Source organism: Lytechinus variegatus, chromosome 6, assembly GCF_018143015.1.
Source record: "Lytechinus variegatus isolate NC3 chromosome 6, Lvar_3.0, whole genome shotgun sequence".
Lineage (NCBI taxonomy): Eukaryota > Metazoa > Echinodermata > Echinoidea > Temnopleuroida > Toxopneustidae > Lytechinus > Lytechinus variegatus.
Window position 1 is genome coordinate 42,124,672 of NC_054745.1, and position 15,372 is coordinate 42,140,043.

General features: G+C 38.1%; 1 protein-coding gene across 1 annotated transcript in view; it reads left to right on the forward strand.

Annotated features, from left to right (window-relative positions):
- The window catches only part of LOC121417852 (MAM and LDL-receptor class A domain-containing protein 1-like), a 94,915-nt gene that overhangs the window by 57,813 nt on the left and 21,730 nt on the right, over positions 1 to 15,372 (forward strand). The window contains exons 46-55 of the mRNA XM_041611585.1: positions 1,417 to 1,563; positions 2,285 to 2,385; positions 3,132 to 3,393; positions 5,034 to 5,189; positions 6,380 to 6,508; positions 9,392 to 9,510; positions 10,412 to 10,555; positions 11,066 to 11,255; positions 12,216 to 12,365; positions 14,235 to 14,335. Coding sequence (XP_041467519.1) covers positions 1,417 to 1,563; positions 2,285 to 2,385; positions 3,132 to 3,393; positions 5,034 to 5,189; positions 6,380 to 6,508; positions 9,392 to 9,510; positions 10,412 to 10,555; positions 11,066 to 11,255; positions 12,216 to 12,365; positions 14,235 to 14,335 — 1,499 coding nt within the window. The remainder of the gene's footprint in view (positions 1 to 1,416; positions 1,564 to 2,284; positions 2,386 to 3,131; positions 3,394 to 5,033; positions 5,190 to 6,379; positions 6,509 to 9,391; positions 9,511 to 10,411; positions 10,556 to 11,065; positions 11,256 to 12,215; positions 12,366 to 14,234; positions 14,336 to 15,372) is intronic.

Consider the following 15,372-nt stretch of genomic DNA (forward strand, 5'->3'; position numbering starts at 1 on the left):
TTGTTATTTGTCAGGTACCTATGATATGTGTGACTTTGAGGATGGTACCCTTTGTATTTATCCATTGTTATTTGTCAGGTACCTATGATATGTGTGACTTTGAGAATGGTACCCTTTGTATTAATACATTGTTATTTGTCAGGTACCTATGATATGTGTGACTTTGAGGATGGTACCCTTTGTATTTATACATTGTTATTTGTCAGGTACCTATGATATGTGTGACTTTGAGGATGGTACCCTTTGTATTAATACATTGTCATTTGTCAGGTACCTATGATATGTGTGACTTTGAGGATGGTACCCTTTGTATTTATACATTGTTATTTGTCAGGTACCTATGATATGTGTGACTTTGAGGATGGTACCCTTTGTATTAATACATTGTCATTTGTCAGGTACCTATGATATGTGTGACTTTGAGGATGGTACCCTTTGTATTGTACATTGTTATTTGTCAGGTACCTATGATATGTGTGACTTTGAGGATGGTACCCTTTGTATTAATACATTGTCATTTGTCAGGTACCTATGATATGTGTGACTTTGAGGATGGTACCCTTTGTATTGTACATTGTTATTTGTCAGGTACCTATGATATGTGTGACTTTGAGGATGGTACCCTTTGTATTGTACATTGTTATTTGTCAGGTACCTATGATATGTGTGACTTTGAGGATGGTACCCTTTGTATTAATATATTGTCATTTGTCAGGTACCTATGATATGTGTGACTTTGAGGATGGTACCCTTTGTATTGTACATTGTTATTTGTCAGGTACCTATGATATTTGTGACTTTGAGGATGGTACCCTTTGTATTTATCCATTGTTATTTGTCAGGTACCTATGATATGTGTGACTTTGAGGATGGTACCCTTTGTATTTATACATTGTTATTTGTCAGGTACCTATGATATGTGTGACTTTGAGGATGGTACCCTTTGTATTTATACATTGTTATTTGTCAGGTACCTATGATATGTGTGACTTTGAGGATGGTACCCTTTGTATTAATACATTGTCATTTGTCAGGTACCTATGATATGTGTGACTTTGAGGATGGTACCCTTTGTATTGTACATTGTTATTTGTCAGGTACCTATGATATGTGTGACTTTGAGGATGGTACCCTTTGTATTAATACATTGTCATTTGTCAGGTACCTATGATATGTGTGACTTTGAGGATGGTACCCTTTGTATTGTACATTGTTATTTGTCAGGTACCTATGATATGTGTGACTTTGAGGATGGTACCCTTTGTATTTATCCATTGTCATTTGTCAGGTACCTATGATATGTGTGACTTTGAGGATGGTACCCTTTGTATTTATACATTGTTATTTGTCAGGTACCTATGATATGTGTGACTTTGAGGATGGTACCCTTTGTATTTATACATTGTTATTTGTCAGGTACCTATGATATGTGTGACTTTGAGGATGGTACCTGTGACTGGGTTCAAGATGCTTCAGATGAAATGGAGTTCAGCAGATTAAGCGGACAGTCTGAACCTGGTGTACGTAGCGGCCCCATCCGTGATCACACAACTCAATATCTTGGTATGTTTACTCAGTTTTATCTCAATGTGTCACCCTACATGTACATGTAGTCTTACTTATAAATTGCAATATTATTTGCGCGAGATATTCTTTATATATATAAAAAAAGTTAAAATATAATATTCTGAGAATCATTATGATAATACCAATTACTATTTTTTGCAGTTTCATCATGTTGTTAATTTCATTTGTTGTTTATCATGTTGTTATTGTATTCTTTCAGCTGTATTTGAAATTAGATTTTAGTCTTATTTATTATTTGTCAGAAAATATAACTTCCCTATGAAAATCAAATTTCTGTGTTACTTTGTGTGCATTGACTGCATAAGTTATCTTGTATCTCATGCATTGTCAACAATACATTAACTTTTCCATGGTGGTAGTATTTAAAATACATACATGTATATTCTCCCTAACACATCTGTTCATTCATGTATCATTTAGTACAATTATTAAAACAATTATTTAAAAAAAATCATGCTAAAAAGTCATTTATTTTTCTGTCTTATATCATTTTTATCTCTAATTGAAAGTGCAGAGCTATGTCCTTTTTTGTGGATGTATTGTCTTTAAATTTCGGGTGAAAATCAGAAAATCCTGGATCCACCCCTGCGTCTAACACTGTCCTCTTGACTCACCAGGAGGGATTGTCTGTAAGAGTTAGAAGTTATTGGAGTTGTGCATTTATTTACATATGTGTACTATTTTATGATTGTTCTAGGGTACTACATGGTGTTAATAGCTGATACTGATGGTTATAAGGAGAACGATACAGCCAGACTCATCAGCCCTGTTTACAAATCAACTGGCCCAGACTGTAGGGTAAGTCTAAAGCCAAAATACCTTCAAATCCATGGTTAAAAATCATAGTTTATGCAGAATTGAAGCACTGACTGTGCTCAATTCAGCACATAGATTGGGAAGGCGTCCAATCTCACATCCTCCATTTCTCCCTGATCCGGTCCTTATGTTTCTTTGTTTTTTCTTCTAATTAACAACTCAAATAATGCTACCTCATACTCTCAATGGTGATGGTCAGTTTAGTTTTTAAAACTTAATTATTCCTATATCGATAATTGTTGGGTGAATTTTGTTTGTATTTAATTGTTTTAAAATTTGTAAACAAATTTTCGGCATTACTCCTTTGTTTTTAAGATCAAATGCTCAATCTGTAATGAAAATCATAAGTCAGAAAAAATTGAAACCAGTGGGATTCGAACCTGCCATCTACTGCTTTCCTGGCAGCGACTTTACACAGGCTATTCTGGTTCATGGCTAAATCACGATGAACTGGAATTCAAATACCCTTGATCCTCTTCTTTCTTACTCATTTATATGCAAATTCAGTCCGCCGTGGACAATAGATAAAAGTAAATAAAGAGGCACCAATAGGAGGAAATTATAATTTGCAAACAAATTTTCGGCATTACTCCTTTGTGTTTAAGATTGCATGCTCGATCTGTAATGAAAATCATAATTGTTTTTATTGAGACTTAAATAAAAAAATATGTTTATTTGAATGGAATTTAGTCTCCTCTCTCTCATCTTCTCTCTCTCTCTCCTCTCAGGCACGTATTTGGTATCATATGTATGGCCGTGATATGGGAACATTGAACATCTACCTACGAACAAACATTGGTGGATACATGACCCTGCTCTTCACCAAGAACTGGTATTCTAATGACTATTGGGAACTAGCTAACCTTGCACTACTCGATGAAGGGTCTCCTAACTTCCAAGTTGTGATCGAGGTTGTCAGAGGCGATGGTCCTTACGGTGATATAGGGATCGATGACACATCATTCACTACAGACTGCATGCAAGTAACTGGTAAGTTTACAAAGAGAAGTGTCCATTGGTGTATTGGGTCGATGATTCGTACAGTGACAAGGATAAACTCTTTTCCTGCCACTGGTAGAATCCCTTGTGCACCACATTAATTTCATGGTGTAACCTTAAGAGCAGTTTTTGCTAATTCAGCTCACAATATCTTTTGATTGGTTAATTGTTAAGAAAAGCTTTGTGTGTACACAGCACAATGCGATGCACTCATCACTATTGTACATGTGTGTATGAACAATAGACTTAATGTACTCTATCTGTAGAATGTGACTTGAGTTGAACCTGGCAGTCTGCTTTATGTGACTCTAGTCAAACAAAGTGGGCAAAGAGTTACCAATATGTTCAGGTGCCAGAAATGCAAGTTTAATAATAATAATAATAATAATAATACATATAATTTATATAGCGTCTTTTCCATTTTGATTAAATGCTCAAGGCGCTTAAGAGAGTAAGACATAAAAGTAAAGAGAACTAAGTACAAAAAAAGGGCAAATTTAAAAATGAGGAAAAATTACTGTCTTCAAACCTACAAACCTAGTACCTGCTGGTGAACAAAAGCGATTTTAGGTTGCCCTTAAAGGATGTTGCAGAGTTTGAGTTCTTCAGCTCCTGTGGTAGTGAATTCCACAGGGCTGGTCCGGCATGAGCAAAGGCTCGATCGCCCCAGGATTTTTTAGATAGTGGGATATGCAAGAGACTAGATTGGGATGATCGCAGTGTGCGTGCAGGTTGATAGTGGTGTATAAGAGATTTGTTGTAATCGGGTGCGGATCCATTGATGATATGATGAACCAAAAGTAGAATTTTGAAAACTATGCGATCTTAAATTTAAAATAATATGCTTGACTTTCAACCAATCTAAATTGCACATTAGGGATTGTACATGACTTTCTTAGTTGCATTTAATTGCAACCCTTTCTGCAATAGGCTTCAGGGCACTAACCCATAAAGGATACTGTTATGGTAACTTTGCCTTTGAATAGTAACTACCATGGTAACGATGATCAACAGCCAATCAGAATCAAGGATTCTATCTAAGTTACCATGGGATGGTAAAGTTCCCAAAATGTTAACTTTTATGCAATGGGGCCCAACACACATTTTGCATGTAACAAAGGTCTTTCACCATGTCTTTTAAGACAAATGAAAGAATGCTTCTAGGAATCTTCCACAGCTGTTTGTCCTTCACATTCCAATATGTTAACTATGATTAAACGTATGAATTAGCCATGAAAAGATCCCTAATAAAATATGCCTCACTCAAGGTGTTCCCCTTATGAATCAAACAAAGCAAGATTATAATTTTTTGACAGATATAAGAGGCTTTGGTCTTTTTAGAATGACTGCTTATGACACACTTTATAAAGCCAGCAGGAAGGAATTCCTGTAAATGCAGTGAACATTACATTTTGGGTACTACGACTCCTGTGTCTACTTCTGTTGGTCGTTGTCGAAAGGGAAAATGACAGTGTGCCAAACTGGAATGTTTTTACTTTCTTAATCTTTATCCTAGGTGGAATTCCTTCTGGTACAAGGACTCCTGCAGCTACAACCATTAGTCCTTGCGGGAAAGACAAATAACAGCGTATTGACATGACTTGTAATAACTTTCTTAATCTCTATTGCAGGTGGACTTCCTTCGGGTACAACAACTCCTGCGACTACAACCATTGGTCCTTGCGGAAAGGGTAAATGGCAGTGTGATGACCTGACTTGTATTGATTCTAGTCAGTACTGTGATTACCAAGAAGACTGTCCTGATAAATCAGATGAGGCATTCTGTGGTAAGATGTAATTTCATCCTTATATACATTTCATTTAAGCTAAGGACATTAAGGAATACATGTAGATATCAGAGCAGCAGGTAAGAGATCACCAGCCCCCACCAGGATCTAGCTACGACTTCCGGTGGGTGATACAAAATTGCTCTTTTTTAAATTATGTAGTCGGTTGTATTTGTTAAGATCTCTTTTTATTTGTTTATATTTGTTGTTGTTTGTATATACAAAGGAGCTGTTGATGGGCTAGCATCATGAGCATCTCTGGTGCGCTCAACAAGATATCACAATTATTTTATTTTATTCAGTCAGTAAGTTTGAAGGCAGGAAAAGGCTTTAGCCTACATGTATGCCATATTGGGTACCATGAACATAGAAGCACTTCCAGATCTCTCTATCCAGCATGGCTTTCCTCAGTTCCTGAATGCTATCAAGGCCTAAGTCTTTCTTCATGACAATGTCAAAAGTGGCCAGACTTCTCCCTCTCCTCGCTGTGCCCTGTTAAGGTTCCCAGAGATGTTGTTAACTTGAGGAATACACCACTAATTGCTGACCCTTCATTTAAAGAGAAATGCCTGTAGTTGCAGTAAACACTGATTTCATGAGAAAGTCTGTAAAACCAGGCTTAATTGTCAGAATATCATTGAGGATCTAGATCTGGTACAGTTACATAAACTGAACTTTGTGAAATCTTGAAATCTACGCTGAAAAACATTCACACTGAAGATCACCAACACAGATAGGCACACGTGGGACAGTGTATTATTATTGCTGGAATAAAGACCTGACCGAAGTGACCGAATCCGCGCTTATTTTGCTTATTTCTCAACAATTGCACAATTTCTTCCAGATTCCTTTGGCACATATTTTTTATTCATACAAACAAACACTTGGGCTGTCATTATATCAGATTCTGTAAAAAGTCATTTCGAGATCGTAACCAAATCTGGAATTTATCTTTAATGCCTAAAACTGCATTATATCTCTTTAGAAATAAATGTCCCTTTTTTCCTTATATCTTGATGTATTAATGTCCACCTGGGTTTTTAAGCTTGGATAATTCATATTTTGCCAAAGATTTTTACAATTATGAATACAAAAGTAGTTGTTATGATTATTTTTTTTTTTTGTGGCATGAATGTGTGTGCATAAATCCTTGACAAATGTACAACCTGCTTTCAATTTTTTTTTTGCAGGCCCATGTACGTTTGAATCTGGACTGTGTGGATGGAATGATGAAAGCTATGGGCAGTATGTATGGGAGCAGAAACAGGCTGGGACAGATCAGATACCAGACAAGGATCACAATCTAGACTCATCAAGTGGTAGGTACAGGGTGTATCAAAATAAAACATGATGTGACAGACAAGACACCAGACAAAGATCATAATCTACAACATTACATACATGTATAACATATTTGTGCTAACATGATGAATTTGATACCAAGCAAATTAGTTTGTCATGCCCCCTTATCTCTCTCTCTCTTGTGTTCTTCCTCCACTAAGGTCGGAGATCAACGGCGCCGTTAGAAGGGTCGCAATATATTTAAGGCTCTAAGTTACAATCATGAAGTAAGAGGTATAGAATAAGCGTATATAATTGGGGTTTTGTGTTGCTGCTAATACGCCCAGGAGATAAAAAAAAAGGACCGACTCTACAAAAAGAGCAGGGGTAGATTCAAAGCATGGTCCAAACTGCTTGGTGTTGGGATTAGCCTTAACCGGCTGGATGAGGTCCTGTCGGACAGGTGCTGGGGCTGGACAGGTAGCAACCAGATGTTTCACATCTTTGCGGGCCGACATTCACAGATGACAGCAATCATTAGGTGCTTTGCCAATCTTGGCGAGCCTGACTTGGGTCAGATAAACTTGGCAAGAGATCTGAGCATAGATGGTGATGGCTGACTGCAGACTTGGATTGGAAATTTGCCCAGGGTACAGATCCTTCGCCTTCGGTTTAGGGGTTCTAGTCCATATGGAAAAGGATGTCTTCTTGGTGAGGGCGTTATGCTGTCTGTAGCCTCAGACACCTGAATCACTGCCAACTGAACCATTCGCTTCCATAGATGGTAGTTAGGAGGATTCCTTACAAGTTCATCAAGTGGGGGAATCTAAGTTGTTGAAGTGCATTACGCCATTCTTGTATGGATTTGGTGCTGGCACAGATACCATAAAGAAGCATCCTTCGTTCTATCCTGTCCATGTCAGTGCACAAGATCTGTCCCAGAAGTAGGAGCTTTTCCTGGGTGACCAAAAGGCTAATTGGGAGTATGTCAGTGAGAAGATATTCTGCTTCATCGGCTGATGTTGTTGGTAGACCCAGAATCTGCTTAAATAGGTGAATCTGTGCCTTATCTTGGCGATTCAACATTGCTCTTGAGAAGTGAATACTGGAGCAGCCAAAGATCATCCTGGGAACACAAAAAAAATTTCCATAGTTTTGCAGCGACATGGAGAACTACCCTACTAAGGTGCTTGTGCTTTGAGGAGACCTGTGCAATCAGTTCACCATTGATCTGCCAAGAGTTGTCACTGTTCTGGAGTTCTTGGTTGAGCACGATGATTGCACTCTTGGAGGGGTTGATTTTATACTTCACTCCTGAGTGTAATGAAGAGTGACATTCAACATCTGCTGCAGTTCCATGGGCTCATTGCTAAGAAGTGCAATGTCATCCGCGAAGGCTATGACCCCAACATATAGGTTGCCAACTGAGCATCCAAGATGACCCTCCCTCAGACGCTTAATGAGGTCGTCGATGTAGAGAGTGTACAGCATGGGGGAAAGCACTCCCCCTTGCCTTACTTCTTGGACGACAGGAAAGGAGGGACCAACTTCATGCTTAAAAAAAACCTTGCTTGAGCAGCTGTTGTAAAATTCAGAAATGGTATCAAGCAGAACTGTAGGTGGATGAGTTGCTGCTATCTTCGAAAGGAGACCATCTTGCCAGACTGTCGAATGCTTTCTGGGCATCCAACATAGATGATGACAAGGTCAAGTGCTTTCCCTGTGAGAGTACAGGACCTCTCTCGTTGGAAGCCAAATTGCAACGGGTCTGGAATTTGTTGTTCTTGTAAGTGTTGCGAAAGTTTGGGCTTTACCAACAACTCCAATAGCTTCCCTAAGACTAGAGTAAGAGTGATGCCCCTATAGTTTCCTGGGTCTGTTGGATTCTTATTCCCACCTTTGAAGAGAGGGATGACAAGGCCATCTTTAGGACTGAGAGGAATGTGTTTCAGGTGTATCATCCAGTACATCATGATGAGGATAAGGATAAGTGGTGCGACCAGTGTATATTAGGTGGTCAGGAGAGATGTTTTCCGGACCACTAGCTTTGCCAGGCCTCAAGGAAGAGATGGCCAAGGACAGCTCTTCGAAGTGAAGAGATGGTCAATGCCTTGTGGAGATGTATAACAAGGGAGTCTAAATTCTCAGGATGTGTTGGATTCAGAACCTGTGTAGGACTGGAGACAGATGGGTTGGCAAGGTCCTGGAAATGCCGAGTCCATCCCTGGATGACATCGGGCCCAGAGTAGGTGAGACCTCCAAGGTTGAGTTGGTGCACATCAGAGCCAGGGCCTTGTTCTTTCACTAGTGTATAGAACACCCTGTTCGTCGGCTTCCTCAATTCTTGACAGGAGACCATTCCTCCAGGCAGCTCTTGCCTGCCTAAGCTTAGCACAGAAGTTTTTTTTTTCAAATTGGCAGATAACACACCAACTGGACTGTTCTTGTCCTCTCCAGGGGGGCGTTTCATGAAAGGACTTGTCAGACGTTTCATCCGTCAAGTCCCATTTTATCTGACAGTTACTATAGTAACAGTGCCTCTCAGCCAATCAAAATCATGGAAAGATGTCAGATCTGACAACTTGTCGGATGAAAATATTGATGAAACGCTAACCAGATCTATTCCAGTCTTTCCACATTGCTTATCACATTGCTTTGTCACATGGAGCTAAAAATATTTTTCCCCAAAAAATCCTCATATTTTAACAAATTAAAAATAAAAACTTGACAAAAATATTTCATATTTGTGCTAGTTGCTTCTCAACATAAACATTCCAGATTACACTTTTTTGTTCAGTGGTGACATATCAAGATCGAAAATGTAAGATAAATCAAACTTTTTCCATAAAGACCACCAACTTGTATTTATACTTGTATCACTCTACTGTACCTGATATGTTGCATTGATATGCTTACACTAGGATACTATGTGAAGGTTGTTCCAGGCAATGGTCAATTCAGTGAGTTCTCTAGACTGTATAGCCCTATGCTACCACACACTGCAGTTGAATGCATCCTAGATTTCTGGTTCTACTATCAGGTAAGGAAACCTGCTTCATCTTGTAAGAATCCTGCATCTTGTTCTCGGCTAAGTTTACAAGTGTCCGAAATCCCGCTTTAAGAATGCTATTGATAACAGCTTTTTCACAATCCCCATTACTTGTCTATGAGATAATGTGAGGATTGGATTGTTCATAAGTGCAGAGGATTATCCTTTGTTCGTTGGGGGACATCTGTTGTTACGTCCCCACCAAACACAAAAGATAACCCTCTGTGTTGTTGCCCATGAGGACGGGTAATGAAAAGCTGCTTTTCAGATTCCAGGGAGGGGAGAGATGTGGCTCCGAGTTTTTAACAAGGTGCCTAAAGTATAGATATGTTTGGTTGATTAACCTCTTTACTGCTGAATTCTGCAGTTCTTATAGGCTTTGTACAGGGATCAAATGGTTCCAGTAGGGGATGGGTTACCCAGTTGATTACTGAATTCAGGGGTTCTTATAGGCTTTGTGCAATGCCCATTTTCAGTTGCAATGGCAATAATATCAAAGTATTGAGTTATTGAAACTTCATTGAATGAACAATATTGGGTCCATATTAGTGCCTATTATAAACTATATTGTAACTAATTGATATTATCAATTGACAGTATAATGCCTTTCAGGCAAGGAATTTAAACATTCAAACCAGTTGCAAGCCTCACCTTAGACCCTGTCACATAAAGCATTGTATATAAGTGTACTGTGATCTCTGTCAAACTATGTACAAAAAATTAAAAATTATTGTAAGTATTTAGCACATCCCGTTATGTTAACCCCCCCCCCTCATTTGAGACTTAGAGAATATCAATAGCGAGATAATATGCAACATTTATTAAGCACTTGCTACAATGCTCTTGAATACTGCATACTATGAACCATTTTATGTTTTGTTTTACTGTTTAGGAGTCTAGTAAAAACGTAGAGTTCAAGCTGGAAGTGAAGGTTGGTGATGACCCGAGTTTCACGATCTGGAGTCCTTTGTATACCTGGACGTCATCTTGGATGAAAGCTCATGTAGGGATAGGTAGACTGGAGGCATCCTATCAGGTATCATTCAATCATTACCTTTTTATGGTGCACCCTGTAAATTTTAGTTATCAAACATCATATCATCTGTGCAGTGTCCGTTAAGAATTGATCACAAAACAGAACATGTATCTTGGTTTTTGTTGAATTCAAATTATTTGAAATTTGACAGAATATGGAGGAAGGATAAGGATTACTCTTTTAATGATAATAATAATAATGTGACTTACAAAGCGCCAAATTCACTCTGTAGAGTGCTCAAGGTGCATAAAGAGCTAAGAGTTAAAAAAAAGTTTATAGAAGATATTTGAAGGCTATTCAACGAAGTGGAATAGCTTTTGGAATGGAATTTTAATGAATAAATGTTCTTTTTTCCAAATCAAGTTACAATTTTTGCTTACTGCAATAACATGAATTGACAAAATATTCTGTGATTTTGAGCTAATTGGTTACCTAGGAATTATTTTCTACTTTCACTGTTTTTTATCCTCATAATTGTTCTGACGGATTATTCTTTGTTCTATTTTCCAGCTCATCTTTGCTGCGTTGGTGGAGTATGAGAATGATACTATAGCGATTGACGATATCACCTTCACGGATTGCAAGGCTATATCCTATGTTCCATGTGAGATCCTGTGTGATAACAAGCTCTGTGTACCTTACTCAGCAGAATGTGATTATTCTCAGGACTGTGGGGATGGCACTGATGAAAACACATGCAGTAAGTCTTGGTCTGCAAACGATTGGTCTAATTCTCAGGTAGTCTAGCTCCACATGGGCCAAACCCATTTGGACTCTTGGTCTAATTCTAAGTTGGTTGGCCTTGCATGTTGGCCTGCAAGCATTAGGTTTACTTCTGGGATAGTCTAATTCCACATGGGCTAAACCCATTTGGACTACTTTCAATTTGGTCTTGTTCACACTAGTCTTGGTCTAATTCCAAGTTGCTTTGCTTATCCTGCAAGCATTAGGTCTACTTCTGGGATAGTGTAGTAGGTATTCTTCTTAAATTGTCTAATTACACATGAGCTAAACTCATTTGGTCTTATTTACACTACTCGCTTTCTACAACCCAAGTAGACTAATTCTCATTATTGCAAGAAGCAGATTAGTGACCAATCAGAAATTTATGATTAATATTGCAAAGCGTATAAATGATTTAGGGACCGAAAATAGACTTGCACTTGATCACATCTTGCAACACCCCCATGAATGGTGTTAGAACAAGTGGATATAAGACATGTTGAGAAAGTGGTAAATGGGCTGATGAAAGATGATGATACTGAATGGTGAGTACTGAGTAGACAAAGGAATCGTAGACAAACTACGATTGTACTCTGTTGGATGAGAATAGATGTAAGGATAACCCCATAACCGCTGGAAATGGTACAATATATACTTGTTATACATTTATGTTTCTAATGGATATTCTTTTAGAGACATTTCTTTTGAACTACATTAAAGAAATATGGAATAAGTAGTGTCATATACATTATGTATCCGCACTCCTAATTGTGAATCACGCTTTTCAAGAAGTCAGCTTCATTTGTCACATCTATTGAATTTGCTATATATACATATTCTATTGCTTACAGGGTTACACAAAAAAAAACATTGTATGAAAATTGTTGGAAAGGGAAATAAATGATTGATTAATGAACTACAATTTGTATTCTCTTAGATAACTATTGGATGTGTGACTTTGAATCTGGTACGGTGTGTGACTGGACACAAAATTATGATGATGAATTAGATTGGTTCTGGCTGACTGGATATCAAGGATCTCTGGACGGAGCCCCCTATGAAGACCACACCCATGGTAGCCCAACAGGTGAGTGGTAGTACAAGTTACCACACTCATTTTATTCTGTATGTTACAATGTTAGATTATAGGTTTTGTTGGATATCAAGGATCTCTAGATGGAAATCCTTTGAGGACCACACCCATGGTAGTCCAACAGGTAAGTGGTAGTACAAGTTCCCACACTCATTTTATTGTGTATGTTACAATGTTAGATTATAGGTTTTGTTAGATACCAAGGATCTCTAGACGGAGCCCCATATGAAGACCACACACATGGTAGCCCAACAGGTAAGTGGTAGTACAGTTTGCTGGATTCACAATACGGTGCTCCCTCTATCAGTTGCAACTGATAGGCCAAAATTGGCAATGACTCATGGGAAGACATGCTAGTACTAAAGTGTATGCATGCATACGATTATTCTGGTTGGCATGGCTCGACTGGATACACTGTTACTAGGGTCCAGGAGGTGGGATACAGAGCTACCATGAGACTATTAACATATACATGTAATTTGTGCTTTATAAAAATTCATGTTTACTACTATAATCATTTTCATTCTGAACTATATCTGAGACTAGTTACATTCTACCATTGGTGGCGCCCTTTACAATCAAGCTTCTGTATGTCCGTCAATGGGTAACTGTGCTGGAGCTGAATATACAGGATTATCAATGCCTCTTACTGTTGACTGTAAACAAAGAAACACAAAAATAAACAGAACAAATAATGGGTTTCATTTCAAAATATCCAGGAGAAAATATCTTATTATAAATGGATGATATACACCGGGCACGGTGGCGCAGTGGTAGAGTGCCCGCCTCATGAACGGGTAGGTCAGAGCTACCAAGTCTCACGCATTATGCGTGAGACACAAGCATTTTGGACTCTTGTTCATCCCCTCAAATCTCTGTCTCACGCAACTATCACAGCCTATCCCCATATACATTGTACACAATGTCTGTGATCTCACTCAGATTCACAGAAAATCTCACGCATAGCTGGTCTTTGAACTTGGCATCTCTGGTAGGATAGGACTTTGCCTGCATATTTCTGTGCAAAATTTAGACTTTTTTTGGTGAATTCCCTACATGTGGTTTTCCTTTTTGAAGCATCGCAGTCGCATTACAGTAAACTATCACTGTGCGCTGCCTACGACTGCACGCGATGTTGACCGCAAAGTTAGACAATTGTTGGATATCAAGGTTCTCTACGTGCAGCACCCTAATGAGGACCACGCCCATGGTAGCCCAACGGGTAAGTGGTGTTACAAGTGGCCAGAACCATTTTAGTTTATGAGGTTCATCTAAGGCTAGTCAGCCTGTCTAGGTTTGTCAAAGGGAGTACATGAACCAGAGCTTAAAACGTTTGCCAATTTAAGGTTTTATGATGGTGCTGTAATCAAGGACCCTTCTTATAAAGACTTAAAACTACATGTGAGCATTTCAATTATATGTACTGTATTATGGAAACGTTGATTGGCTGCTTGGCTATGTAACAATCAGTTGGTAGAATGGTAGAGTTACTCGATACATAAGCCCGTATTCTGAACTTGGGTTTGAATTAAACCCTGAATTAAAGTTGTGGTTTAACTATGGAGAGCCAATTGGAACACAAATCCCTTACAGTACACAGTCAATTTATTACTCGTATGGCACCGAAATTGTTCGTAATTGTCTGGGAAAGATTTTTTTTTGTTATGAAAGCAAAATGAAACGAAATAGTAAACATAAGAAATATACAATATAAACACAATTTTGAATTTTTGGCTCCCCATAATTTAGCACAGAGTTAATCCATGATCTAATTTTACCTGACTTCAGAATACGGGCCATAGGGTTTTTTAATAAGTCATGTCCTCTTGGACTATAGTTTCCTTTGATGATTGCTTTCTCTAGGTCATTATTTCTATCTGGATTCTGGAGAAGATGATCTGAATAAGAAAGCCTTGCTGGATGGACTGGTATTCTCTAAACCTCAAAGTCCTGGGGATTGTCAGGTAAATTTTTGTTAAACACATTCCTGCATTCTCCCAGTCAGTTATGTCGGGAGGAGAGACCTACGGGTTACCGTTCTGTGTGCACACCCTTATAGGCGACCCAGATTAGCTTGCTCCTCCTATAAGTGCCTTTAAATGTTTTTGACAGATATATTGTGCTAACTTTCGATATCATTTGTGTAAAACAATCTACGTAATAAATATGCATTCTGTTTCCACATTTGTTCGCTCAAAGTAACAACTTATATTTTTTCCCCATTGGGAGCCTAATTTTCTACAAGCTCTGCTTTTTATTTAGGTTTCCTCACTTTTTTTACATTTGTAGTGTACCTTATGCTTAAAAAACTTATGTTAGATACTTAATTTTATCATTGATACACTATGTTTATGACCACATTTGTTACGTATATTATGATATTTGTTTTAAAAGTGGAATCAATAAATGAATCAAATGAATCAAATCAAAACTTCTGTGCATCGTCATCATCATCACATTTTCCTATGGAATATGTAGCTCCCTTAGGCTCTTTGCAAAGGCCTTATGGTTATGACTGAGAAAATGGATTTAAACAAATTTATAAGATGTACTGAATATGGCACATCTCATTAATTCTGTAACAATAATGCAAACATCGAATTAATTCTGCCATTTGAATCTAAACCTTACATAATAAGGATAGCACACAGATTTTTACTCCTGGACAGGAAAATGTATCTTCTGTAAATATTTTAGTTGGATAATCTAAAAACCTTTTGGTCACATGCAGGGTTCCCAGTCAATCAGGGAAATTAGGAAAACAATATTTTTACTTTTTTTCAGGGAAAAATCAGGGAATTTGATTAAAAAATACCTAAAATCAGGGAAAATGCCTCAAATGAGGGAAAAATCAGGGAATTTTGTTTTCTTGAAAAGCTGGAAACAGTGACTTGTAATGATAAAAAGAGGAGGCTTACTGTAGCTCAGTCAGTAGAGCTCCTGCCAGTGGTTCAACTAAAATTGTATAATCTCAACATAAATTGTGTGTCTCCTGCTGAAA